General features: G+C 34.1%; 3 protein-coding genes across 16 annotated transcripts in view; 1 reads left to right on the top strand and 2 right to left on the bottom strand.

Annotated features, from left to right (window-relative positions):
• The window catches only part of LOC100874850 (uncharacterized), a 67,925-nt gene that overhangs the window by 29,398 nt on the left and 11,803 nt on the right, over positions 1-26,724 (top strand). For 7 of the 13 annotated variants that reach the window (XR_013039138.1, XR_013039137.1, XR_013039135.1 and 4 more), the window contains 11 exons: positions 9,217-9,437; positions 10,550-10,784; positions 18,572-18,681; positions 19,417-19,533; positions 19,616-19,689; positions 20,730-20,928; positions 22,137-22,312; positions 22,727-22,800; positions 23,739-23,868; positions 24,562-24,783; positions 25,330-25,569. Coding sequence is in view for 9 of the 13 variants with exons in the window: in XM_076534725.1 (XP_076390840.1) it covers positions 9,366-9,437; positions 10,550-10,784; positions 18,572-18,681; positions 19,417-19,533; positions 19,616-19,689; positions 20,730-20,928; positions 22,137-22,312; positions 22,727-22,800; positions 23,739-23,868; positions 24,562-24,783; positions 25,330-25,569 (1,649 nt within the window). In the remaining 4 variants the exon portion in view is untranslated. The other 6 variants (XM_076534729.1, XM_076534728.1, XM_076534730.1 and 3 more) reach the window with 6 other exon arrangements.
• MICAL-like (protein) overlaps positions 1-26,724 on the bottom strand; it is an 80,304-nt gene that overhangs the window by 48,361 nt on the left and 5,219 nt on the right. The window contains exon 1 of one of the 2 annotated variants that reach the window (XM_012288060.2): positions 10,624-10,762. The exons of the other annotated variant lie outside the window; for it this stretch is intronic. The gene's annotated coding sequence lies outside the window, so the exon portion shown is untranslated. Of the gene's footprint in view, positions 1-10,623; positions 10,763-26,724 lie in introns of those variants that run through there. 2 annotated transcript variants of the gene reach the window in all.
• On the bottom strand, positions 2,684-3,151 carry LOC100881320 (filamin-B-like). The gene has a single exon (XM_012288134.2). The coding sequence runs from the start codon at positions 3,149-3,151 to the stop codon at positions 2,684-2,686; it is 468 nt and encodes a 155-aa protein (XP_012143524.2).

Below are 26,724 nucleotides of genomic sequence, written 5' to 3'. Positions count from 1 at the left end.
CAATCTCTGCTCCCGAAACGCCAAATGAGCCCTTTGCTCTTGGTACAGTTGACTCCTTCCTCTCTCCTGCCGATCCCACTCGGTCCCCATTGTCGCCCCCTAATGGTGCCATGACCAGGCTGACGACTGAGTTCCTTGTTGAATCGACAACTGATCAGAAGGGTGGTTCGCCCTTTCGAGTCATTTTCCCCGCTGCTCCGCCCGCCATTGTCGCTGCTTCCATTTGTGCTCGTTCCTTGAGCGTCAACCGGAAGTTGCCAGTAGCGCTCCTGTTCCACAGGGATTGGAGCTTAAACCGCAGTGCAGCGGTGGAAAACGCCTCTGGTTCGAAAAAGTCCCGTTGACCCCGGGTAGTGATCCCGTAAGCCTTGGTTGATGGTCCCATTGACCTTGGTACAGTTTGACCTTTCTCCCTCCTCTCCCCCGCTTTGTCGGTCCCCGTTTTGTGCCCCCTACTGGTGCTATGACCAGGCTGGCACCGGTTTCCTCCTTTGCAGGCTTGAGTCGTTCGATCAGTCGTGTCTATGCTTCCCCGCCTCTTCCGCTCCGACTCTTCCTGTTCTCCCCCTCGTTGTCTTCTTGATTCGCCCTCTCAGCTTGCCATTTGAAGAACGCGCTATATCTCCGCCATCTTGCTTGCTGCCACATCCCTTCGCTTCACCCTTAAGGGCAACTCTCCATGCGTTTGCAGCGTCGAGTCGCGATTGCCCCTGCGACAAGTCGGGAAATGCAAAAAGGGTCGAGAGAGCCCGACCCCAACGATAAAACAGCGGAAGTCAACCATCACCATGGCCTGTCACAGTCATCAAACGACGCGATTGGAACCAAACGAAGACAGCAAACCCGAACCAGGCCCAGCCGAACAAGACCAGTTACCAGCGCAACCAGAACTGACCAGCAACCGGGAAACCATCCGACCAGAACCAGACAGCAGTGAGAACCAGCCAAACTGACCGACCAGAGGGATCGACTAATACTAGATGTACGAATAGAGGAGAAAACTGTGCCTGCACTCCTGGACACCGGAGCAGTCTCCTCGTACGTCGACCAGCATATTGCACGGATCTGTCGTGAAGCCGGCTGAAGAAAACGTCGCCACAACCTAGTGACCGCCTTGGCCAACGGGGAGAGCATACCGGCCAAGAGCAGCTACCAGGGAGAGGTCATCATCCACGGCAAAATCATCTATTCTACGAAATGCCAAACCTGGCTTACAGCATGTAATTGGGAATGGATATCCTCCGCAAGCTACAACTCAAGGTCTAGTTACATGACCAGCCCGTCACAGACTGCGGAAGAGAGCACGGACCACCTACAGCTCTAGAAACCCACACCATCACAGTGGCCAGTTGGGTTGACCGAAGCCTCACCTTTACAACAGAAACGGCTGGACCAGCTTATCACCCGGGAGAAGCGAAGATTCGAACACGTTAAGGGACCTATGCCTTCGATCCAGCATGAAATCCGATTAGAAGATCCTACGCCGATCAAGCAGCGTTATCGACCCCGCAACCCCATCATGCAACACCTGATCGACGCGGAGATACAGAAGATGCTAGCCGAAGGGGTCATTCAGCCGTCCAGTAGCCCGTGGAGCTCACCGATCATAATGGCCAAGAAGAAGAACGGAGAGTACCGTTTCTCCGTAGATTTCCGTCGACTAAACAGCGTCATCCGAAAAGACGCCTACCCGTTACCGCAAGTGAACGCAACACTGGACAAGTTGCGAGGGACAAAGTACCTGTCAACCATTGACCTGAAGAACGGGTATTGGCGAGTACCGCTCACACCAGCAAGCTAACCGCTAACCACCTTCACCGTTCCCGGCCGTGGACTCATGGAGTTCACGGTGATGCCCTTTGGACTCCATTCCGCATCCTCCACCTTCCAAAGGCTCCTCGCGTAATTACTCTTGAAATGACTCCCCATGCATTCGCTTACCTGGACGACATTGTGGTCGTCACGACCACCTTCGAGGATCACCTCTGAGTCCTGACCAAGGTATTCCACCGGCTACGAGCCGCGAAACTGCGTCCAAATTGGGAGAAGTACCAGTTCGCGAGGATAAGCTTGAAATACCTTGGACACCTGGTTGACCAGAAAAAAGTGAAAAATTGTACGAGCAGTTAATTTTTGGAAGAGGACGGACCAACTTCAGATCGAACTTGAAAAAATGATTTTTAATTACAGGAAGACGAATTTTTGTAATGAAACGTCGTGTATGTAATGTTTGTGTCGCACGCGTTCCATCATACAAGAATACATTTTATTCAGCTAATGTTTAAAATAAATAGATGCTATAACGGATGATCATCAAGAATACATACAATAAAGAATTGTTGAATAATCAATGTAAAGTTTGGCCACAATATTTCGTTTTGTTGTTTCTCTTCGCAAAAACATTTACGTTTACACTTTGACCTTGTACGGCGATCCAGGAATATGGTCATCACCCCACTTTACGATAACTATGTATTCTCCTCGTTCTCGAACCATATAATTTACGGTGTAATTATTGCGTCCCGTGTGCTTCACAAACACGTCGTCGCACGGTCCTTTAGGTCCATACACACCATCGTACAAAATGTTCTGGCCGGCATCGCTACAATTAACAGTGAACTGATTCTGTTTTCCCAAATATGCTTTCTTTAGACCCATTCCTTTGCTTGTAACTTTGCTAGTGTCAGATTTGAGCAGGGGTAAAATTGGCCCGGTTTGTTTCGACTTTGAAACTTTTTGAACAGTTTCGACGAGGACTTGATTCTTGTGCGCCTCTTTCTGCTAGATCCTGACCAGTACATGGAACCTTGAACGGTGAACCAACGATGTGGTATCCATTATACTTGATACTGATGTAATAATCACCAGGTACCAAAGGCGTGTACCTGATTTTATAATCCTCTTCAACTTCCATCGCAACTTTACTTGAGTCGTCTATGATCACATTAAGTGCTCCACTTCCGGCGTTACAAGTGTCGATGATAAAGTCCGTTTTCTGGCCAGTTTTGATTTCCTTCAAACTGTTTCCATAGGCGTTTATTGCGGCTGGATCGGCATCGACTTTTCCCACTTTGATACGGAAGGGACTGCCAGTTATGTGAACGCCATTGAACTTCACGTGAATATTATGAATGCCATTTTCTCGCACCATAAATCGCACGGAGTACGTGTCGGTGTCGATGGACTCAATGAAACAATCATCCTCTACTACGTTTGGTGATACGATCTTCGCGTCTAGTTCACCCCTGGCGCCATTTTTGCGAACGAGGAATGTTGCTGGTTTGTCGGGCTGCACATCGTTTTCGAAAATTGCGCCACCTCGAGCTTATGGGCATCGCCCATCGCCTGCGATATATAAACCTTGTGCGGCGAATTGGGTATATGTTGATTGTTAAACTTCATTCCTATCCTCTAGTCACCAGGTTCAGACACGACGTAACTAACATAGCAACTGTCATCTTTGCGATCCTTGAAGTCGATCTGCGTCTTGCTAGGACCCTCCACCGACACGGCCAGAGTTCCAGCTTCCCTGGTCCAGATATTGAATTCGTAGGATTCTCCCTGTTCTAGTATAATCTAGCCTCACCCTACACTAGCTTAATCTGAATCTTCACTAGTTCAATCTAACCTAACCCTACACTACTATACTCTAACCTATCACTACATTAGTACAATCTAAGTTAAGGGGTAACACCACTCTAGGATTTTCAAAAAGACGATTTTTTTTTTTGGCTAAAACGATACTTTAGGATCTTAAGAACGGAATGCCGTTTGATTTATAGTAGAAAACAAATTTTAAATGGTTCAATTATCAATTTTGCCGCAGCGCCTCAGAGCGCGCACTGAGTACTCGCGCGGTATGTTGCAATTCATCGCTTTCGTATTATTGTTATCATTTAAAATAATAAGTTTACTTGTTTCCTACAAAACAAACAGAAGCATCCAGAAAGCTGGAGAAGGTGGTAAACACTGATCTGGATAGCCAAATGTATGGTACAGGCATTGCAGATTAGTGATGAACAGAGAATTTGAGGATTAAAATGTTCATAAAACTTCAAACATGTTTTTCTCGAAACCAGTTTCTTCATACTGGAAGGACGGATTTCTCGGTGACTATTGCATGAATTGAATTGAAATTTTTACAGTAGCCGCACAACAATATTGTCTTTGGAAGTACGTAGCCGTTTTTTGATTGAATGTAAACTTTTTTTTTTATAAACAATTTAGTCCTCATTTTTCAAGCAAAATGTCGATTCATTCCTTAAAAAACGCATAACTTCCACAAAAATTGATTAATCAAAAAACCCCTACGTACTTCCAAAGCCAATTGTATATAGATTATAAATTCTTTTGATTGTTTATCCCACGACTCATACATAACAAGAAATCCATTCTCCCGTGGCGGTATTTTTCCAAAATGTGTTTCCGACGATGGGCTCTGTCGCCACCATTTTGTACGAAAATGACAATAAAAAAATATTTTTTTGTAGTTCAATATGTGTTAAATAAACCCTCCGAAAAGAAATTCTTTTCCGTTTGTCGTTCTTCCAAAATAAATTGTCAAAGTTAGGCCTCTTTTTCGGGCTCTAGAGTGGTGTTACCCCTTAAACTTACACTGGTATAATCTAGCCTAGTCCTACGCTAGTTTAATTTAACATAACCCCACAGTAGCTTAATCTGAATCTTCACTAGTTTAATCTAACCTAACCCTACACTACTATATTCTAACCTATCACTACATTAGTACAGTCTAAGTTAAACCTACACTAGCTTAATCTGAATTTTCACTAGTTTGACCTAACCTAATAAGTAGTATAATCTAACCTACCCGTACATTAGTGCAATCTAACCTAAACCTACACTAGCATAATATAACTATAACTGACTATACACCGACCAAACCTAACCTTCATTACATTCTAAAACTATTCTATTCCTCAACTGACTTTAATCTTAACCTTACTCCAACTGATAAAAAAATTCATAAAAATTTAATTGAAAATCTTGATAGCTAGTTATTCATAATAAAGTAGTAATTATTAAGAATTTCATTTGATTAGGTTATTAAGTAATTTTACTTTTCTGTTATGAACTTATACTTATTATACCACTATCTTCCAGTATGGCGTACTATATTACTATAAATTTATAACTGTAGAATTTATGTCTTTTTAAAGAATATTCCTAGTACAACACCCAAGTGCGCTATATTTCAATATATCTCCATTATTATTCGTATGTCGCTATATAAACTCAGCCAAATGTGAATCCAGATGATGTCACATATGGTGTAGAAGATATATGATAGTGTAATAGCTCATATTGAAATACTGAGTGAATATTCTTCAAATAAAATAAAATCGATGATATAGTAGATGTACGATAACAGAATGTGACAGTCATAGTATAAATTAAAGTCTTCTGCAAGAGTCTTTGAAATTATGGTTGAGCTATGATAATATATGTATAAGAAAGTTGCTCAGAATGTTTTCCTTGACAATATATTTCAAGATTAACAAAATTGGTGACAAATCCTTATGTTGGATAATAACTAATTATTAAGTAGATGGATTATTATCTGAAGATTTGAATTAAGTTTGAATTAGAATACACGGGTAAGTTTAGTGTCATTATTTTGCGTTTGCAACCATTTTCTGCAATTTTTCCACTTCATTGGGGATAAATGTGAACAGGACTTTATTCTTCGAGAGATACTTTTAAACGTTTAGTAAAAGTCTTTTGTCATTATTTGTCAGCATTTGAAAATTTAGGTATTTGCAAAATTGAGAATTATGCATCCACAGATTTTGAAATGCGAGTATTTTGTGAAGGATTAAAAAATTTGAATGTTTAAGAATGTAGAGGCTTCATGATTTGATAATGTGAGATTTTATAAATTTACAAATTCAATAATTTTATAGATAAAAAATGATAAAATTCAAGGATTTGTAAATTTAGGAATTTAGAAAATTTGGTAATTTAGTAAATTGATGTTCAGGTAATTTCATAATTTTTCATAATTTGTAAAAAATTCAAAAATTTTCATAGTTTGAGTTGAAAAAGCTAATACTTCTATTAAAGATCTTCAGAGACAAATTTTTTTTTTTATATGGAAAAACCTGGTATGATTTTATAAAGTTTTTACTTCACGAGTTTTTTATTCAGTTATTTATTATCAAATAATTTCATAAATAGAATGAACAGTAATAAAATCGATCTTATGTCGGCCAGATTACAAATGTTAATAACTGACCATCATCATCATCAGCGCGATATAACATTTTTACTAATATTTTTATATATGATATTAACATTCAAATATATAATTTATTAAGGCAAATTGTATATTGCATTTTTTCGTAAATGAGTTTCCGCTGTATTTTATAAAAATGCATTTCTTAATATATAGGGTGTTTCATAACATGTCGGACCAAGATTACAAGATTTGTATCCCCATGAGAGGATACAAAAACATTGAAAACACAAACCGCAGATTTCGAACATGTTCCATGAAAATAAGCTGTCGAGAAATATTGAAACACAAAAGTTACGACATCCCTGAAGCAAAGCCAAATCAGACACATATTTAAACAAACTTTCTGCAGTGTTTTTGTGTCCTCTGTCTATTTCTGAAGTTGGTTTCGCATGTTATGAAGCACCTGTATAAGAAGCAGTACCATCATTTCAATTGAGGCGTTCGACCTCTGAATTTACTAGCATTATACCATGGTTCAGTCACGCAGATGCCATGACGATAAAAATTCATTTTCTAAGGCGATAAAGTTATCCACCTGTTTGCGAACATCGTCTTTATATTGAATATGTATATTGAGAAAACCATATACATTAGCTAAAGCTGATGTTAATTAGTCCAATGTCAGAAGAGTACGTTGGTTAGGACGGTATTTCGCTTTGAAGATCAAGTGCCGTTTGTCTCACTCGAGAAGCAACATGGCGTCTAGTATTATCACGGAAGGAAATGACTTTGCTTTTGTTGTGTAAATTACAAATTTCTGTCGAAGTATCTGGTTCAAGTAATTCAAGCACTCTTCACAGCGTTCTTGCATGATCATCTGATTCAGTAGAAGTTCATAAAAAAAGTACCTTTTCATCTCATCGGACGGAGAAGAACAATTTATGGTTCATGGATGTTGCACCTTTCGTCGATGCAGACGATTGTTTGGGGTCTATCCACAACTTGCTGCGTGTAAAATTACTATAATTACCATTTTTCGTATCACGTGTCGATTTTCTATAAAAAAAACTCTCAGTGGTTCAAATCTGTCCACCATAATATGGTCCAGTGATGCGGCATCCATTTTGTTTTCCTCCTGAATCCTTATCTTGCGCAACCGATTGAAAACGGTGGTTTCAATCTCTGAAGTTATATTGCAAGCTGTTCTTGCGTCTTCGATGAATTTTTATATTGCAAATATCTTCACCAATTTACTCATAACTTCTAACTGCCATTAGCTACATAAGTTCGATTTCATGAAAATAATGCTCAAATATTTTACCGCAAAAAAAATTAAAGAAATAAACAAGTTAAATATATAAAGAATGTATTGAAACAGTGTTTATTTAATTATAAACTTGTGACCTGAAACAAATATTTCAAATTGTATTTCAGTTGACATAAAAAAGCATTAGTATTCTAATCAAGAAATATGTACTACGAAGAAGTACAGTTAAGAATATAAATTTTCTGAAAGCATTTTATTTCAGATATTTTAATAAAACCTATCTTAATACTTTTCAAATATACTTGCCCGTTAATCTGATTATCCAGATTCTATATAGATATAGTTCCCGCCACACAAGATGAGTTGCGAAATGAATGCAGTATGCTACTGTTTGTATAACCGCATAGCCCATTTCCCTCTAACGCGATCGCGGAGATATGACTCGTGCATGTTTATCATTTACTAAAACGGTCACGTTTACTGTTCAGAGTTGAAAATTATACACGTGAATTTGATTAATTGTAGCAATACCATGACTACAACGGTATACGGACTTTTGTATTATTACGACCGAATGGTATTATTGACCGAAGCGGTTACAATATTAATCGGATTGCATGATAGGAGGACGTTAATGGCGGAGTCACGTGTATTCTCTTTAGATCCGAATGGTACTAATAAACTTGTGGTAACTCGGTACGAGATCTCTGCATTAAAGTACAGTAAAGCCTGGATTTAAGGAAAAATTATGTACATAATATATGGGAAAACAATCTGCACGATGTAAGTGAAAAAAAATATGCCCAACGCTGGTGAATAAACTCCTCAAAACGTCAGAATGTTCAACCGCTAAGAAATGTAATATGATCTGCGTATATCCGCGAGACGATACGCATATAAATATAAATCTGTTATTTCTGATATTTTCATTATAAAACTATTACTAGTGGATTTTTGACATTCTGCTGATTAAAACGATACTAAACACGATATACTTTGGATTATATTTACTATATTATCAATAAGTTTAGAACGCACAGGATAATAAGTGAAAAAGAAAGTCTGTGATTCTAACAATCGGAATAGATCAAAAGCTTGTATTGTTTACCATGCCAAAACGTTAACAACTTTTTTATTTTTAGTCCTCGTTTCCGTACAACCTTTTCCATAATATTCGTGACATTTTCCTGATTAAAATTAGACCAAACGTGACGTAATTTGGAGTATATTTACTTGTAATAACTTATAGTAATAAAATTCTCGTAATCATAACCATAGAAATCTGCGATCATACGTGATCTGCGTATCACGTGATTATCCGAATAGCACCGAATTACAACGAAATTACCCGACGTCATTTCTCGTCCGTTTACCACGGATCTTACTACAATAAAGTATCGATAAAAACAACTTAAAATTACCAGCAGATATTTTTTCGATTATGTCGTGTTTGGTCTCTTTTTAATCAGGAAAATGTCGAAAATATATTGGTGCAAGTTTCATAATAAAAAGTCAAAAATAAAGAAGTTCTACTGTTGCATTAAAATTCTTTCACCGACATGTTACGTTCGATCGTTTCCGCCGCTGGCTGTGCTTTTCTACGTTCGGGAATCTTCGATCAATGCCGGAACTCGCGGGGAAAGAAAGGGGCATGCTCCCTGATCCCATACTCTCCCGCAACTCTTCTTATGTGACGGAAACAGTTTACTTGTACGATTTCTGTAATCTGAAAGAGATAATTTGAAATTTTCAGTGGGCGTGCGGGGGTGACTGGAGTGATGGGATGGGGCCAGAGCCCCATGGAGTTCGGGTAGACCCGTCTCCGGCCCAACTCCCCAGCCCCCTCCGCCATCAATATCGTCACAGCTCCTGCCAGCGTCGCAGAGGGCCGCCTCGATCGCGATGGAGGCTTCTAACAATCAACAACAGAAGGAGAAGGAGCCACGCGTTCATAGGCCTTGCGCCTTCGACAAGGTACTTACATATAAGTATATTACACATATTATAATTATAAATTCATTTTATTTCACCTGCTGAATGTAGCATATGATAAACATACTACAACTTAGACTTCCTTCTATACAATTTTTGTAAATTTTTAAGATTCTCAACATTTCTGAATTTTTCAGTTCTTCAATTTTTGCATCAAATTTTGTAGTTATAAATTTGAAAAATTTTAGTACTCCAAGTTCTCAAACTTTTATATTTCCAAATTTTCAAATTTTCAAATTCTCAGTTTTTCTAAGTTCTCATCCTGGATTCTTAAATTCTTAAATTTGGAAATTTTTATATTTTATAATTCTATTCTGAGATCTTTAGTTCCGCAAATTCTTAAGTTCCTAATTTTCTAGATTTCAAGTCCCTAGGTTCCAAAATTCTTTAACCCTTAAATCCCTAGACCCTCAAATTCCTGGGTCCACAAATTTCTGAATTTCCAAATCTCATTCTTAAAATTCTAAATTCACAAATTTCTTTAGCTTCAAATTCTTAGATACTCAAATCCCTATTCATATATCTCCAAATTCGTAGATCGCAAATTGCTAGATCTTCCACTGTCTGTATTCCCAAATCGTTTCTTGTTTCCAAATTACCGAATCATTAAATCCCTAAATCCCCACATCTGTAGATGAAAATCCATGCTCTCAAATTCGCTAGATCTTAAAACATTTTTATAGTAAAAAATACAAAACCTTGATAAATGGTCAATTGGGGACTTGAAAAACTAAAAATTTAGAGTTATAAATAGAGTCAGAGATAGAAATTTAGTAATTCGAAAATTTGAAAATATACATACATTCATGCAATATTTAAATCCATACTATATGTAAACTAAGAAGTTTCTGTGTTGACAATTTGTACTATTGATGATTACGTTTAACCGTCCCGCTCAAACCCATCACTACTCGCGTCTGCGCGTTCTGATTGGTCGGTGTTTTTCGTTAATATTTAAAAAACGATGCCTCAAGCCCTACTTTCGTAAAGGAAAGATTTGTTCAGAATCACTTCAGCTACCCTTTTCCGGGTTTTACTTAGTGTAGAATAAAATTGATATATGATGTCTGAAATGTACAACGATTTGTTTGCAGATGGAGGGGCTGGTGCGGGAGATGCAAGACCCTGAGAACGGGGTACCCGTGCGCAGCCAAAAACAATTTCTCACCTCGATCCCCTCAGCTTTCATGGGTGAGTGCCATCGGTACCTGCGTTGTGGAGTAAGCGTAAGCGGCCATCACGGCCAGGGCACTACAGTAGGCTGCCTGCGTGTTGCAGGTTACGACCTCATCGAGTGGCTGATGGAGCGGCTTTCCATCGAGGAATCAGGTACGACAACCTGCCAGATGCTGTTTACGAGGAAACGAATTTTATCATCAATTTTTTACCATCACCTTACGATACATAACCGTTCCTATTCGTGCTTTCCTTTACAATTTTTATGCAATGTTGCAAGGTTTCTGCATTTTTTGTGGGGGTGGGGAAATGGTGTACTCTTAAATAAGGCTACTTCTTGCAAGAAATGATGTGAGATATATAGACTTCAAAATATGGGGGTCGTTATACTTTAATAAAATACTGTAGGGAAAGGGCATAAGGAAACGCTCACTACTGCAAACTAATAACAGTAAGTTTAACATTTCTGAGGTTAGATAACTTTCAAATTTTCAAGTTTTCAAATCTCCAAATTTTATATTTCTAAATTGTCAAATTTCTGAATTTTCAAACTTGTAATTTTCAAATTTTTAATTGCCCGAAATTCTGAAGTCCCCAAATTCTCAAATTTCCACTTTTCTGAATCCCCAAACTCTCACATTGCCTTCTTAATCTCCAAATATCTAAATTTTCAAATTTCACAATCCCCAAAATTCCTAAACTTTTAAACCTTCAAAATTTCCCTAAAGAAACATAACATGTTCGGTACGGTATATATTTATTTCAACAGTGTCTAGTAGGGTACCAGGCCCATCCTGTACCCCACCTAGTTACGCCTATGTACGTCACCTTCATTGAATCAAATGACAGCAAATTATTTAGACGTTGCACACCATTAACTTTTAATAATCAGTATTAAAGCCAATTGTATCAACCAGTAAATTAACAGGAAATAACTAATATAATATAATTAATAATTTAAATAAAAGTAAGTAACGAATGATATGAAAAAAATAAAGCAAATAAATTAATAATACGAAGAAAGAAAAGTAAATAAAGTACACGTCGCCAAATGGCATTTCAAGATAATAAAAATTGACACTGATTTATCCGCCTCTACGAGCTTTATGGATGAACTGGGGTCGCAAGTGCTGGCGTCAGCAGTTATTTAAATACCTAATTATGAAACAGCAAAGTTAATTAGATTTCATAATTCATTCGCGAAATTTGAAATACGTTTCCGTGCACCATTCTCCCACTGTCCACTGCCAGTCGAATATTTAAACTCTTTGTTGAAACTACTGCAATATTAAAGTACATAATATTGGATTATAGTATTTGGAAATTAAAATAAATAGGAACAATCGTGTAGCGAGGGCAAGGAACGAATGTGGAAATCGCTTTTTGAATGACAGTGTGTTGAAACTGTAGTACGTGTGTAATATTGCAAAATCTTTATGAGGTTTTTTCAGAATAAATTTTGGCTTTCAAAATATTTTGATTTTTATCTATATATAAATCTGATAGTTGGATTACGTAGCAGTCGGTTTTAGAATTTGACAGTGGGTACGGTGGTCGAGTACTTGCCTTCAAATCTGCCTGTCGCATGTTCGAGTCTAATGAAGTAGTAAATTTTTTTCTTCGATTCTTTTATACCATACTTTATTAATATATTGTATTACATACTTTATTAATAGAAATGTATAACTTTTTAAGTAATGTACTTATTATATACTTGTATTATACGGGGCGTTCCACAATTACTGTAAAAACTGAAAAAGGGTGGTAGGTGGGGTGATTCTGAACAATTTTTTCCTTTGCCAAAATATTGGTTGAGGTGGGGTGATTCTGAACAACTTTTTCCTTTGCTTCAACCATTATTTTGGCAAAGGAAAAAATTATTCAGAGTCACCCCACCTACCACTCCTTTTCGGCTCTTACAATAATTGTGGAACACCCTCTATATTATACAAGTTTGATACCTAATTAAAAATATATATTTTTAATATCTGGACAGTCGTAGAAATCAACACCTTGAAGAAATAGGATAGAAAAATATTTTTGCAACTAATAAATATAAAATTACTCGTTAAAGTGAAAATTGAAACAATATGTTAAGTTATAAATATTTTAAATTAAAAAATTTGTGTAGAATAATTGTATAAGTACATAAGAAGTACACTTGAACAATAAAAATTTTCAGAAAAAAATAAAACAGAAAAAAATGATTTGCCTTCACTGGGCTCGAACTCACGATTGTCAGATCTTTAGGTAAAGACTTTACCGCCATAACCATTATAATTTTTCAACAAATTGACTGTTAACTGAACGACTAGATTCGTATAAAATTTAAAGTTAAAATGTTTCAAAAGTCAAAATCCATTCTGGAGAAACCCATACGGATTTTGTAACACGCATATAACTTCAACGCATTATTATTCAAACAACTTCCACATCCGTTTCTCCTTATTGTAAAATATATTTAAGTGTCGCAATATATCAATTGTCATCACATTTTCATCCTTTCGGTATCGATTATTTTGAGTTCTTTTGAAATTTGCAAAAATTGTTATACATTTGAGTTTCTCTTAAATTTATTTTCTGGTTTTACAATTCCTATTCCTCCTCTTTCAATTTACGTTGCGCTGACAAAAATTACAGCTTTCTACACATACGACCGAAATAAAAAAGTTTATACTCGTACCAGGTTAATTTTTGCAATTAAATAATTGTTTTTCTCGACTGTAGACTCTTTTCTCATAAGTGACGCTTTAAAAGAAAACGGTTAACAAATTGTTTATATATCTTGGTATAATCAACGTTTTATCTCTTTATCGCTGTTCCGAAAATTAAATGAAATACGTTTTCATACAATAATTAAACAATCTGATTGTATACAGGGTGGCTCACCACATTTTGCCATCTAGATATGCGTCATTATTATTACTCATAGCAAACAATGTTTCAGATGAAGTTGAATGGTTTTGAGAGGGGGATATGCTGGTGGTATATTTTTTTTGTAGGTAGACATGTAAAGGACATATGAAGGTCATTAATGTTTTTTTAAATGGAATTATATATTTTTTATTGCATTAGCTGATACTCCTTCATATTGTTTACAAAGAAGTATTAATCTATTTATGTGAAAAAATCATTAGTTTATGTTCCGAGTTGCTCGGAATATAATTAAAGTAATATTTATGGGTATTTTCTCAAGCCCAAAAACGTTTCACCTTTGGAATTTTAAACTGATATTTAAGACCATATGAACGTCTCCACAACTTGACGTTCTTAACAATTGACAATAACCTTCTAATAGGCCAGAAAAGCACGCTTTCTTAACACCAATATACCTTTTCTTAAAGAAGTTTATTCCATGGTCCTAAACTGTGCACCCCAATAAAGTGGGCCTACGCGCTCGAACTCCGATGATAAACACATGGTGCCCATTTATTACTTCCTTTGAAGGACCCAAATCACTCAATTGCTTTGGGTTACTTTGTTAACAAAATGTAATTTACAACCCTGGAATAAAGGCTAAAAATCTTACAATCCCATTCGCTAAACCATCTCACCAATCAGTACTTTTCACAAATAACAATCTGTCCTGATTGGCCTTTTTTGGTAACGCCTTCACGTCCTGAACTTCCTGCATTGCTTTCTTTTCTGGCTGTTTAGAAGCGACGAGTCAGTCTTAATTCAGCTTCCTTAGAATATACTTACTTCGGTCAGTCTTACATTAATTTTGTCACTATCAACGACTTTAACACACAACAATCATTACTACCAGTGGGATGATGAACTACATCCTTCATTGACCTGGGCACACCAGTGTGGAGGACTCTGAGCCACTCTATCAATTCTACTCTATAATACTAACTCTACATATAATTCCACTACCGTAACAAGTTGTGGAAACGCCATGGGTCGACGAAGATTTACAACCTTCGAAATTAACTATAAATAATTAATATTTTACCCAGCGCGTGAACAGTTTAGAAGATATTTTAATTCTAACTTGCTAGGAAATCGTGACTTTCTGGCCAATATTATGAATTGCCCTAACTGAACAGCAAATGTTTTTCTACATGCTTTGAGAGGTCACGTGTCACCAAACGAATTGTGAGTTTTTGTTATTTTTTTGTTACACAATAACAGTGAAATTTTGTTTCTGTTACGTCTCTAATATGATGAATACGTCGATACGGTGAATTATCACTTCATAATGAACTATTCTAAAGAAGAAAAGATAGACATGTTTTCAACTTATTTTGAAGCTGGGAAAAGTGCTACACATGCAGAAAGATTATACACTACGGAATGTTAGTAAGTCATTAATTTCTCGATTCAGAAAGTGTTCTGATGCGAATGGTGGTCACATTGAAACTTTTCTGTAAATGGACATTAAAATTAAAATATCTCCTAAACTAAAGATTTTGTCACATAAAGAGATTAAAATTTTTTCATAAAGAATATGAAGGAGTAACAGCTGATGCAGTAAAAAATATATCATTCTATTTGAAAAACATTAATGACCTTCATATGTCTTTTACGCGTCCACCTACAAAAAAAATATACCATCAACACATGCTTCTTCCAAAACCATTCAATTCCACCTGAAACATTGTTTGCTATGAGTAATAATAATGACGCAAATCTAGATGGCAAAATGTGGTGAGCCACCCAGTATACATATTGCATAGAAATCTTTTGCGGTTGTTGAAACATTTTTTAAAGAATGTAATTTAAAAAGTGATTTAAGTGTAATTTACATATATAATGATATACATATATAACATATGTATTTTTTTTATTATTTACGAATAATAAAAATTAACGATTTTAAAAGAAAGAATGAAAGATTATGTAAGTAAACATTAAACAATAAAACAATATGTAAGTATTGTCACATGTCTAATTATGCGTTGTTCTACGTATTTGTTACTTATAATTTAAGTAATTAAACAGCATATAAATAACAAGTAGGGGTTTTTATTATTTTTTAATTTTATTATACTTTTAGAATCATACATACATGAATATTATTTGTTTTGTTGTTGAAAAAGTTCATTTGTTATATTTGGATGTTGCGCTTCACTAAATAGTTGTACTTATAGGAAATTATTAATTAGTTCTGATTAATACAGGAATTAATGATTATGTATACTTTCTTAATCACTTTTCATTTTGTTATGTGATGTAGTATAAATATATGGTAATTGATTTTTTAAGCGGTTCTCAAATTTTTAAATTACAAAATTGAGAAATTTCTTAATTTACAAATTTTGAAATTTTCAGATACCAAAATTTTTATATTTATTTATTTATATAAATTATTACATTTTCAATTCCAAAATTTTCAAATCTCCAAATTTCCAGATTCCTTAATTTTCAAATAACCAAATTATCAAGTCTCCAAATTCAAAAATTCTCATATTCCCAAATTTCAATATTCCAAAATTTTTTAATTCTCAAATTCCAAAATTGAAAAATTTCCAAATTGCAAAATTCATAAATTCTTAAATTCCCAAATTCCAAAATTTATAAATTCTTAAATCTCTAAATTTCAAAATTTCCATATTCTTAAATTTTCAAGCTTCAAAATTTCCACACTTCTAAATTAGAAAATTAAGTCTCAAAAATTTGTCGACTAAAAGTCGGGGCCATTTTTCCTAAGAAACAGTCCTATCCTCAGTGTACAAAGCATATTACGTGGTACTCGAGTGTTTGAAAATAAAAAAATTGAGAACCGCTAACCTAAAAAATAATTATACAAAAGCAAACTTAAAACTTATCTATAACACAAGTGGACTTTCTAAGATTTCCTTAAATTTACATAACAAATTCAGTTCTGAAAAATAATGTAAATACTAAAATTATTTGACAACATATTTCAAGGCTATTAGAATGGTTGAGCCTTTATAATATATTTTAAGACCTCTAAAATCGGTGAAGATACACTTATTCCAAATAATTATTATACATTATACTTAATTCTACTTTTATCGATAGCATCTGTTTAATAGACAGTACTCTGAAAAAGTTTTCGGAACTTCTCTTTGTAGTACAACAAATAGAAAAATAAATAGTATGATTTGTAATGGGTTTATTTATGTATAATTTTGTTAATTGCTGGGTATTAAATATATGTTAGCATCATTAGTATTCTAATTTTTCAAATCTCAAAGAATAATATTTGGAAAATTATAATTAACAACAAAGCGTCAGAACGTAAAATGATTTCCCGCCTTTTTTCAAAACGACGCCATATTGGTATAACTCTTTCTTAGTTGTGATCTTTCCGACATTCTACAAGGTATTACAAAACGGTGAAATATAATGTAAGAAATATTTATAATTCTAGTAAAAACGCAGTGCATTAGCTATAGAAAGGAGTACACCGTAAATATTAGATCATCGGTGACTTTTCATTCAGTGAAAGGCAGACCATAACGGTGTAACGCAAATACATTAGCATTGAAAAGGTCTACGATTTACAATGTATATAGAAAATATTTGCAAAGCGAGTTCACTGAAGATAAATTACAGTTTTCACATAATTCGAAGAAACAGTTTATCTATTGCTTTATTTAAATATTTTGCGGAAAAATATAGTCTAGATAAGCAAATACATGTAGTACTTCGTAATTAATAGAATTATTCATAAATAAATTCATTATAAAATGAAATATTATTTATTGTAAAGTAAAAGGTACTTTCGAAATTTTTTTACTAGTATGCTATGTTAGTTAAAACGACCATCAGTTCTGTTCAAACAATTATCGCTTATGTCGGTCCAAACAAATATTAGTCATATTAGTTCAGAAAAATATCAGTTATGTTGGTTTAATAAATACAGTAAAGTCTTTATATACGCGAATCTCTCGGGTATGAAGTTTCGCTTGATTCGAGTAGTTCCGACATTCCGCGAAGTTTACCGAACGTAGAAAAGCACAGCCGATCGAAAACAAACAGTAACATATCGGTGGGGCAATACTAATACAAGATTAAAACTTATTTATTTATCATTTTTTGTTATTGCAACATTTACTAATATATTAGCGACATTTTCCTGATTAAAATGAGTCCAAACACGACATAATCCGAAAAATATCTGCTTGTAATTTCAAGTTTTATTTATATCGATGCTTTAATAAGATTCGCGGTAAACGAATGAGTAATGACACATCGGGTAATTTCGTTGTTCTTCGATACTACTCGGATGATCACGTGATACGTCTGACAGTTGAAATCGTAGACTTACACGATTTTATGACTTCGAGGATTTTACTCCTACAATCTATTTCAAGTAAAAATGCCCCGAATTACATCGTGTGCGGTCTTATTTTGATTGAGAAAACGTCACAAATATGTTGGTAAAAGTTGTATAAAAAATGGACTGAAAATAAAGAATTTAGCAATGCATTAGCAGTGTAAACAATATAACAGGTCTGATATCTACCGATTGTCACAATTACAGTCTCTATTTCGCTATCATTCGCGTTCAAAACTCATCGCTAATTAAATCAGTAAATATAGTCCAAATTATATCGTATTTGGTCTCATTTTACTCTAAAAAATGTCAGAAATCTATTGGTAAAAGTTTTATAACGAAAAAGTCAGAAATAAGAAAATTTTATACTTGCATTAGTACTATCTCGGATATACGAACTCGGATCACGTTACACGTCACGTGCGAGCTTCGAATCTCGAAGTCTTCCCCCATCGATGGGAATATCTTTTTTGCTTCTATTTTTGTTCATTTCAAGACTTTACTGTATCAGTTAAATTTTGAGTTATGCCGCTTTGTTATGTCCAACAGCATGCTCCACCTCGCAGCATTTCTTTCGAATCACCGCCATCGCTAAATAAATTGCACGAGATTAAGTCACTTACAATTAGTGCCTTTCGCAACAGGTAACGATTCTGTCAGATATGAAAGTAAACTGTTATGTTGACAGTAGAGGCGGTCCATATTGCCAACCAACTCTGCCAGTATGGCTACTTCTTCCCGGTGAATGACTCCAAGACACTCACCGTAAAGGATGATAGTTCTCTATATAGATTTCAGGTATTGTATCTGGCTTACTATGTCCGAAAGTCGAGCAACATGCAAGCTTACACTTATATACATAAATACATATTACTCGTACACAGGATGTTTAGAAAGGTGTGCCAGGGTAAATATATCAAAAACAACAACTAGCAGAGAGAAAAAAATAAACACTGCCGATTATAAACAATTTCTGAATATGTAATTCAAATATCTTGCTTATTTCTAGCTACCTTACAATCCTTCAAGTTTTCCTTTAACTGCTGCATAATTACAAACTCACCCGGTACATTGCAGAGAGACAGTCTTCGACATCCATGTTTACAGCGAACGAGTCTCGTTAAATTAAATATTGCAAATGTATTTTGTGACGTGTTGAACGGACAGGAATGTGTAACATGTGATGAAATAGGTTAAGAAGGTATAAATTAGCTGCAAATGAATCCTTTAGAAGCAATTAAATACAAGATGGCTATGGCAGACATTTGCTTAGCTCTTGGAAGCAGGAAATTTTGTATGACTCTAAAAGTATAGTTATTTATACACTCATGTACAGCTACTTACATACATCACTTACCATGCTTCTGTGTTAGCGTTTGATAGTTACATGGCGTATTCACAGGTAATAAATAAGTAGTTTGTATTTTGTACAAACAGTAGTGTAATGTTTAAGTAAAATTAACTAATATAAGAGAAATTAAATGACTGCATTTAAGTCGTTTATGGATCATTTCTGGTTTGTTCGATAAACAGACACCATGTTATTGGCCATGGCAGCATAGAACCCCTGATAACGTGGAGTACGCTATTTATCTGGCTAAAAGAAGTCTAAGAAACAAGCAACGCCATGCTCTTGAGGATTATGAGATTGTATGTAATTGTTAATAATATCATTATTTAAATTTATTGGTTACTTTTATTCGTTATATTAGTAAGTAATTTGTCCTCTTAGGAAGCTTTGAACAGCCTACGTAGGAATTTGCAGAACAAGTGGGACATCATTCAACTTCAGGCTGAGGAACAGGTGAATAATTAGTGACTTTCATATTTCGGAATTAAATATTCGTCCGTTGGAAATTGATAATACTTAATGCAGCGATATTAATTTTAAGCTGATAAAGTACGAACAAAAGATAAATTGTACATTTGTTTTTGGAAAATTATGTATTTAAAATGCATTAAGATGTCGTGCAGTTATTATTATAAAATTTTATTTGGAATGTTGAAGAAATTATTTTTTTTATTAATAAGAAAATATCGGATGGATAAAAAGAATTGCGAATAGTTTTTATTTATTCGTTATACAGAAATTATTATTAAAATTATTAAAATTATTTAATTTTAATTAAATTAATTTCTTATTGATGCATGACGAACAAATTTGATTTATATATGTTTAAATTAAATTTATTCCTTACTGTTAATATCTGCTTACCACTGGTTACTTGTAATGTATTAGAAATACAATTAAATCCATTTTATTTAAAGAAAAGATCCCATCATTTCTCTAATTTATATTATTCAATATTGTTTCTAACTAAATTGTAACAATTTATATCAAACAATGATAAACAATATCCTTACGAGTCGCTAGAAATTAATTTTCAATTCTATTCGTATCCTTTCTCATTATTAACGTCAGAATTAATTAATAAACTTTGTATTTTTATTAATAAATGGAACTTGGCAGCAACAGACTCGTATAGTAGCTCGGTAAATTCCTGCTTTTGGGGCTATGAGGTTATACTTCACTAGAAAAAAATTATAGAACTATTTATCATTACTTTTTTAAAAATTCTTTACAAAAGATTATTGTTAATATGTTTATACATGTACTAAAATTAGAAAATATAAATTTTAAATACATCTTGTTTAAAATGATTTGTACAACTAAATATTATAGCAAAAAGAAATTGTACAATGAATTGTTCATTTTTGCATAAATTAAATTAATTCCTCTTGTGCAAGACAACAAATACAGGAATGGTACTATGTTTAAATATTAATGTAACTGTAAGTCTCGTGCATTCGAGCGTGTGACTCCTTGAAATGTTAATTATGTGGGTTCAGGTACGTCTATCAAAGGAGCGGAAGAAAGGCGACAAAATAGTGAGTGATTCCCAGGAACGAGCGTTTTGGAGAGTTTATAGGCCACCACCCGGTTGTCTTAGTAGCCTTGAAATAGCACCTGTACCTACTCGTTTTCGTCCTGGACTTTCGCGTCCTCCGTCACGTAAACGCACCTTAACCGATCTGCAACGTGAGGTAAATCACGTTTTCTTCAATAACAAACAACATTCATCGCCGTAACACGATCTCACTCTGTACACTCCATAACAAAACTTTGAGACAGTGTTTTTAAGACACTTAAGATAAAAACTCTATTTCCACTATTTGTCAGTAATGGATAGTACAGTAAAATCTTGATATAAGCAAAAAAAAATTGTTCATCGCGGCGGGAAAATACCAGAAAGTTCACTCGCCGCAAAATGTAACGTGATCCGGGTTCGGGAATATCTGCGAGATAGTACTACTGCAAATATATAATTTTCTTATTTCTGATTTTTTCGTTATAAAACTTTTTCCGATAGATTGTTGACATTTTTTAGAGTAAAATGAGACCAAATACGATATAATTTGGACTATATTTACTGATTTAATTAGCGATGAGTTTTGAACGCGAATGATAGCGAAATAGAGACTGTAATTATGGTAATCGGTAGATATCAGACCTGTTATATTGTTTACACTGCTAATGCATTGCTAACTTCTTTATTTTCAGTCCATTTTTTATACAACTTTTACCAACATATTTGTGACGTTTTCCCAATCAAAATAAGACTGCACACGATGTAATTCGAGGCATTTTTACTTGAAATAGCTTGTAGGAGTAAAATCCTCGAAGTCATAAAATCGTATAAGTCTACGATTTCAACTGTCAGACGTATCACGTGATCATCCGAGTAGCATCGAAGAACAACGAAATTACCCGATGTGTCATTACTCGTTCGTTTACCGCGAATCTTACTAAAGCATCGATATAAATAAAACTTGAAATTACAAGCAGATATTTTTCGGATTATGTCGTGTTTGGACTCATTTTAATCACGAAAATATCGCTAATATGTTAGTAAAAGTTTCAATAACAAAAAATGAAATATAAATGAGTTTTAATCTTGCATTAGGATTGCTTCACTGATATGTTGCCATTTATTTACTTTCGGTCGTTCAGATGTTTTCGTCGTTCGCTATTCGTTTCTACGTTCGGCAACCTTCGGTCAGCGTCGGAACTGCACGATGAAGCGAAAACTCAGATCCGAACATTTCGCTTATATCAAGACTTTACTACTATTACGTTGCATGATTTTTAGTCTTCGTTTGAGAAGAGATCAATTACATTCTCATGCATAAATGAAATCATTTGTTATGCACGTTGATTTTCTAATAATTAGTATGTTTTAATTGAATACCAGGTGGCCCTGTTAAAGAATAGCTTAACTCGCACGAGAATAAAGGTATCAGCTGCGATCGAAAACTTGAAGTCATACTTTGAAACATACGTGGAGTACGATGCGATGTTTGTACCGCCTCAACCTTCTAATCCATGGATCACCGACGATCAAACATTTTGGCAATTAAACAGTCCCCTGTTAGTATTACGAATGCGGCTATAATTTTTTGTAAAAATATACATACAGGGTGAGGACGACGTATGGCTTTTTCGCGGTAATCACCCTCGCTAGCGTAATTATACTGAAGTACGTGCAAATTTTATTAGGTTGTTTTTAACAAATCTTACTGAATATTTTCACAATATTGTGGATGACGTGGCAGTCAAAGTGTCGATAGTATTAGCGTCATATGATTGGCAAGATTATATGGTTTTTGGCAGTTTGGGAATTTGAGGATATAATAGCTGGAATATAAAAATTTATGAATTTTAATTATGAAGCTTCAGTCTACCTTGGTTCCTAGCTAATTACGCCAATGATTACCTTGTATGTATATTGTGCGAGAAATAACGAGTGTATCGATTCCATTTCTTCATTTAATTTGTGCACAGGGTGGAAGTTCCTACGGAAAAAAGGGTAAAACGTTGGGCGCTGTCAATGGAAGAATTAATGTCTGATCCTACGGGTAAATAATTTATAACTTTTTATTTGTTAAACAGAAATAATTTACAGGGGAAAGAACAGGTGTAGAAATTGCTATTAGAACAATAATATATTTAATACTATATATGGATATCATCGATATGGGTTGTATCTTTTGAGATATCTTAATTTTGAACTTAATAATGCACATACTCCTCTTCAAAAAACGAATTTTATATCTGTTTATTTTTCATTTAAAATTAGAACCCTTAATCCTTATTACTGTGACCTTAATCCTATGACTGTGTTTGGTTATATTTCTTTAACAAAATAATGAAACTAAGAATTGTGAATTATTCCTTTGTAGCTTGTTCACCAATTACTTATTATAAAAAGCTTTTCCAGTAATACATCAACAGTATTACACTTTGAAATTTTATGTACTTTAGATTTAACTATTTTCAAAATACACTTCTCTAATACAATAAACACAAGTAAGCTAACCAACGATAATGATAATAATCAAATTATTAAGTTATTCAAGTGTTAATTCTTTGTTACATTAATTTATACTATCCGTTAGTTATTAATTTAATTTAAAAATGATTAAAATTACCATTTTAACTCTTTGAATACTATAAGTAATCTGTTGGTACACAAACGGAAATGCATTAGTTCAAACAATAGTAATACAGAAAGTGAATCATTATCAACCACTGATAATTTATAATATCGTACCGAAAGGGTTAATTGTCGCGAACTTTCTTTACAAAAATATATTAACGAATCTTCAAAAAAATATTTTTGAATGCAGAATCATCGCTTAACCATTTGCACCGCGATACTGGAATACTCTCTATATATATTGCATAAAATTTTCGAACTTAAAATGTTCAACAATAATATTTTAACAATAAAACATTCGATTTTGTAGAAAAAAATATGCGAAACTAAATGTATTAAACCTTTAATGTGTCACAGGTTTGCAAGAATTTACGAATTATTTAAGAAAAGAATACAGTCACGAAAATATACGATTTTGGTTGGCTGTTAAAGATTTAAGGCACAGCTTTCAAGCACAAATACCTGACAAAGTCAACGAAATCTTCAGGTAAGTGTCACAAAAATACAGGGTGTCTTAATAAAATGCATTCCTATCTCATTAATAAATACAGGTGCAAATTTTATCTATATTATATATAGTTGAAAACAAACAGAGGTGATTATGTTGGCTATTTTTAAATTACAAATGTTCAAGATGCTCAAGATGTTCAAGATGCACAGTTCAATATGTATAAAATGTTCAAGAAATAAAAACTGTTCAAGATAAACCAAAATGTTCAAGATGAATAGTTCAGAATGTTCATGATGAACAGTTAAAAATCTTCAAGATGTTGAAAGTTCACAGATGTTCAAAATATCTGAAATGAACTGTTTATAATGTTCAAAATGTTCAAGATAAATAAATCAAAATGTTAAAGACGTTCAAGAGGAACAAATAAGAATGTTTAAGATGAACTATTAAAAATCTACAAAATGTTTAAGATTAATAGATGTTCAAAATGAATCTCTAAATCAACAGTTTAAAATGTTCAAAATGTTCAAAATAAATAGTTTAAACAGTTCAAAAGCTCAGTGTTCAAAATAAGCATAAGATCAACTTCATGTAATACTACAATTTTTTTGTTTGATGTTAAGATTGATACATGTATGCATTTTATTCAAATACCCTATATATCACATGTAATTATGTGACGTATGAAATTAATGCTGATAAGAAGTTAATTTTGTACTATTTATTTAGAGAATTCCTGGCACCTGGAGCCCCTTGCGAGATCAACATAGACGGGAAAACAATGGAAAAAGTTCATCAAGAAATGAAAAATCCAAATCGATTCACATTCGATTCTGCCGCTGAACACGTGTATACGTTACTTCTCAAAAAGGATTGTTATCCTAGATTTATTCGCTCTGATCAGTATCGAAATCTCTTAGCTGCCGGTGTGCAACCATTACAAAAAAAGAGGTATGTTGTATCTCCTATTTTCGAAATTTCTTTTAACACATTTTAACGCAGTGAAATTACATTTGCTAATTTCTCAAGTTAAAAATTTGAACAAAGTTGTACTTTTAAATTTCTAAATGTGAAAATTTGTAAGTTTCAAAATTTAAGATGACTCATAAATCTTTGCATACAAATTTTTAGATTATCAAATTTGTAATTTCTTAAATTTGAGAAACAGAAAATTTAAAAATCTGGAAATTTGAAACCTTCTAAATTTGACAATTTAGTAAGTTGTAAATTTAAAAATTGTGTTGTAAAAAATTGTTGTATGTGTAAATTTAGAAATCTAAAAATCTCTAACTTAAACAACCTGAATTTTGAATACTTACAAAATCTTTAAACTGCTAAAAACAAAAATCTTTAGACTTCTAAATTCAACAGTTAAAAAATTCATAGTTAGTTTCTGAATTTCTACATAAAAGTAAAACGTATTGTTTTATTCACTGAACACAAAAATTATTGTAACGAAGAAGTCACTATAATTTCATCATTATCTCTATTCCGCAGATTCTTCGGCTTCGGCGGACAAGCCAAAAAGAAACTGTCTTCAACTTCAGCCCCACCAACCAGCACCTTGCAACAACACACTATAAGCAGTGGAAGCGGTGGTAAACGCAGAGGAAGCGATCGAAGCCTCTCAGGATCTGCTCACGAGTTAGCAGTTTGCGGTGTTCGTGAGACAACTTCAACTACAACCAGAGTGCCGCATTCCCACAGTCAGTCGAACCTTGCTGATATTCCATACAGGTAAAACAAGAGTTCAGAATTCTTTCAAAATCGGTGATACTTACTATTCATGTAACGAGCAGTTGTGCCTTAGAGATCTTCAAGAGACGTTTGATCAAATGCAGGACATAATTAGCTAATTTATTCTTTGCATACATCTGTCGATGAAGTTTACTTAACTTCATAGTAAGTATCACTGTTCTAAATTCAAGAAAACCACGTGGCTTTAATAAATATTTTTGGGTTCAACGATATAGCGTGATCGTAAAAGTGTGAAATGTCTAAAACTAGGTGCTAGAGTTTCACTTAAGCAATTTACGACATCGCTATATCTAACTGCACATTTTAATTGACTTGCAGCTCTGTTCACAAAGTTTTCGTTAGCCAAGCTTCTGCGAATATTACTGATAAGTGAAAGCGCTTTTGTAACTTAAATTTGAAATACTCATGTCTGCTCAGTTTCCACAGCTATGCATGTGTGTTCTGAATACACAACCGATAAACAAACAGACCAATTCTGCACTACTGATTTTTGACCATCTTATGCGGTCTTGTTTCCTTAACAATGATAAACGTACTAGAAGTCGACAGGTTATATCGTTGCGGTATTTTCAGGGGAGATCTGGCTCGACTCGTAAAGATTCCTACGAGGCCTAGTCCGCATAATGTTCAGTAAGTCCTCGAATTCCACAGCTTTCTTGCGTGAAACATGAATCTCTTCACTTGTTGTTAACAATTTTTACCAAATCCTCGTTATATCGGTGTTATTTTCTTTAAAGGTGTTCAGCACTTTTGGCCACTCGTGTGTATGCAAGATTTATTAGATCTCTTGGTGTTTTCTAATATTCTCTCATTAATTTCGATGTGTAAAGGATAACACTTTGTCCGCAATCTTCCTTCAAAACTCCTTTAAATCACTTTCAATTGTTTCATTCTTCTTGTCTTTTGTACAAATCGTCTTTTCCTGTTTTAATCTTGACACTGTTTTCTATAAATATTCTGTTTAGAACCATCTTTAATGACTTTGATCTTGACGTATGTCAACATCATTCTGCTGAGTGATCTTCAGAAGATTTTAATTACAGTCATTTGTAAAAAACAGGTGAATTTAATATAATAGTCATGTCTTTTACTGGTCCATATTTTAATATATCTGTGGGTAGTCCTGTATGTATG

This window comes from Megachile rotundata, chromosome 8, assembly GCF_050947335.1.
Source record: "Megachile rotundata isolate GNS110a chromosome 8, iyMegRotu1, whole genome shotgun sequence".
Taxonomy (NCBI): Eukaryota; Metazoa; Arthropoda; class Insecta; order Hymenoptera; family Megachilidae; genus Megachile; species Megachile rotundata.
Note: the sequence above shows the minus strand (reverse complement) of the source record. Positions and strands in the feature narration are given on the sequence as shown.

Excerpts from the sequence above, each read along its gene's own strand:
- LOC100881320 (XM_012288134.2), bottom strand. The coding sequence starts at position 3,151 with ATGGTGCGAGAAAATGGCATTCATAATATTCACGTGAAGTTCAATGGC.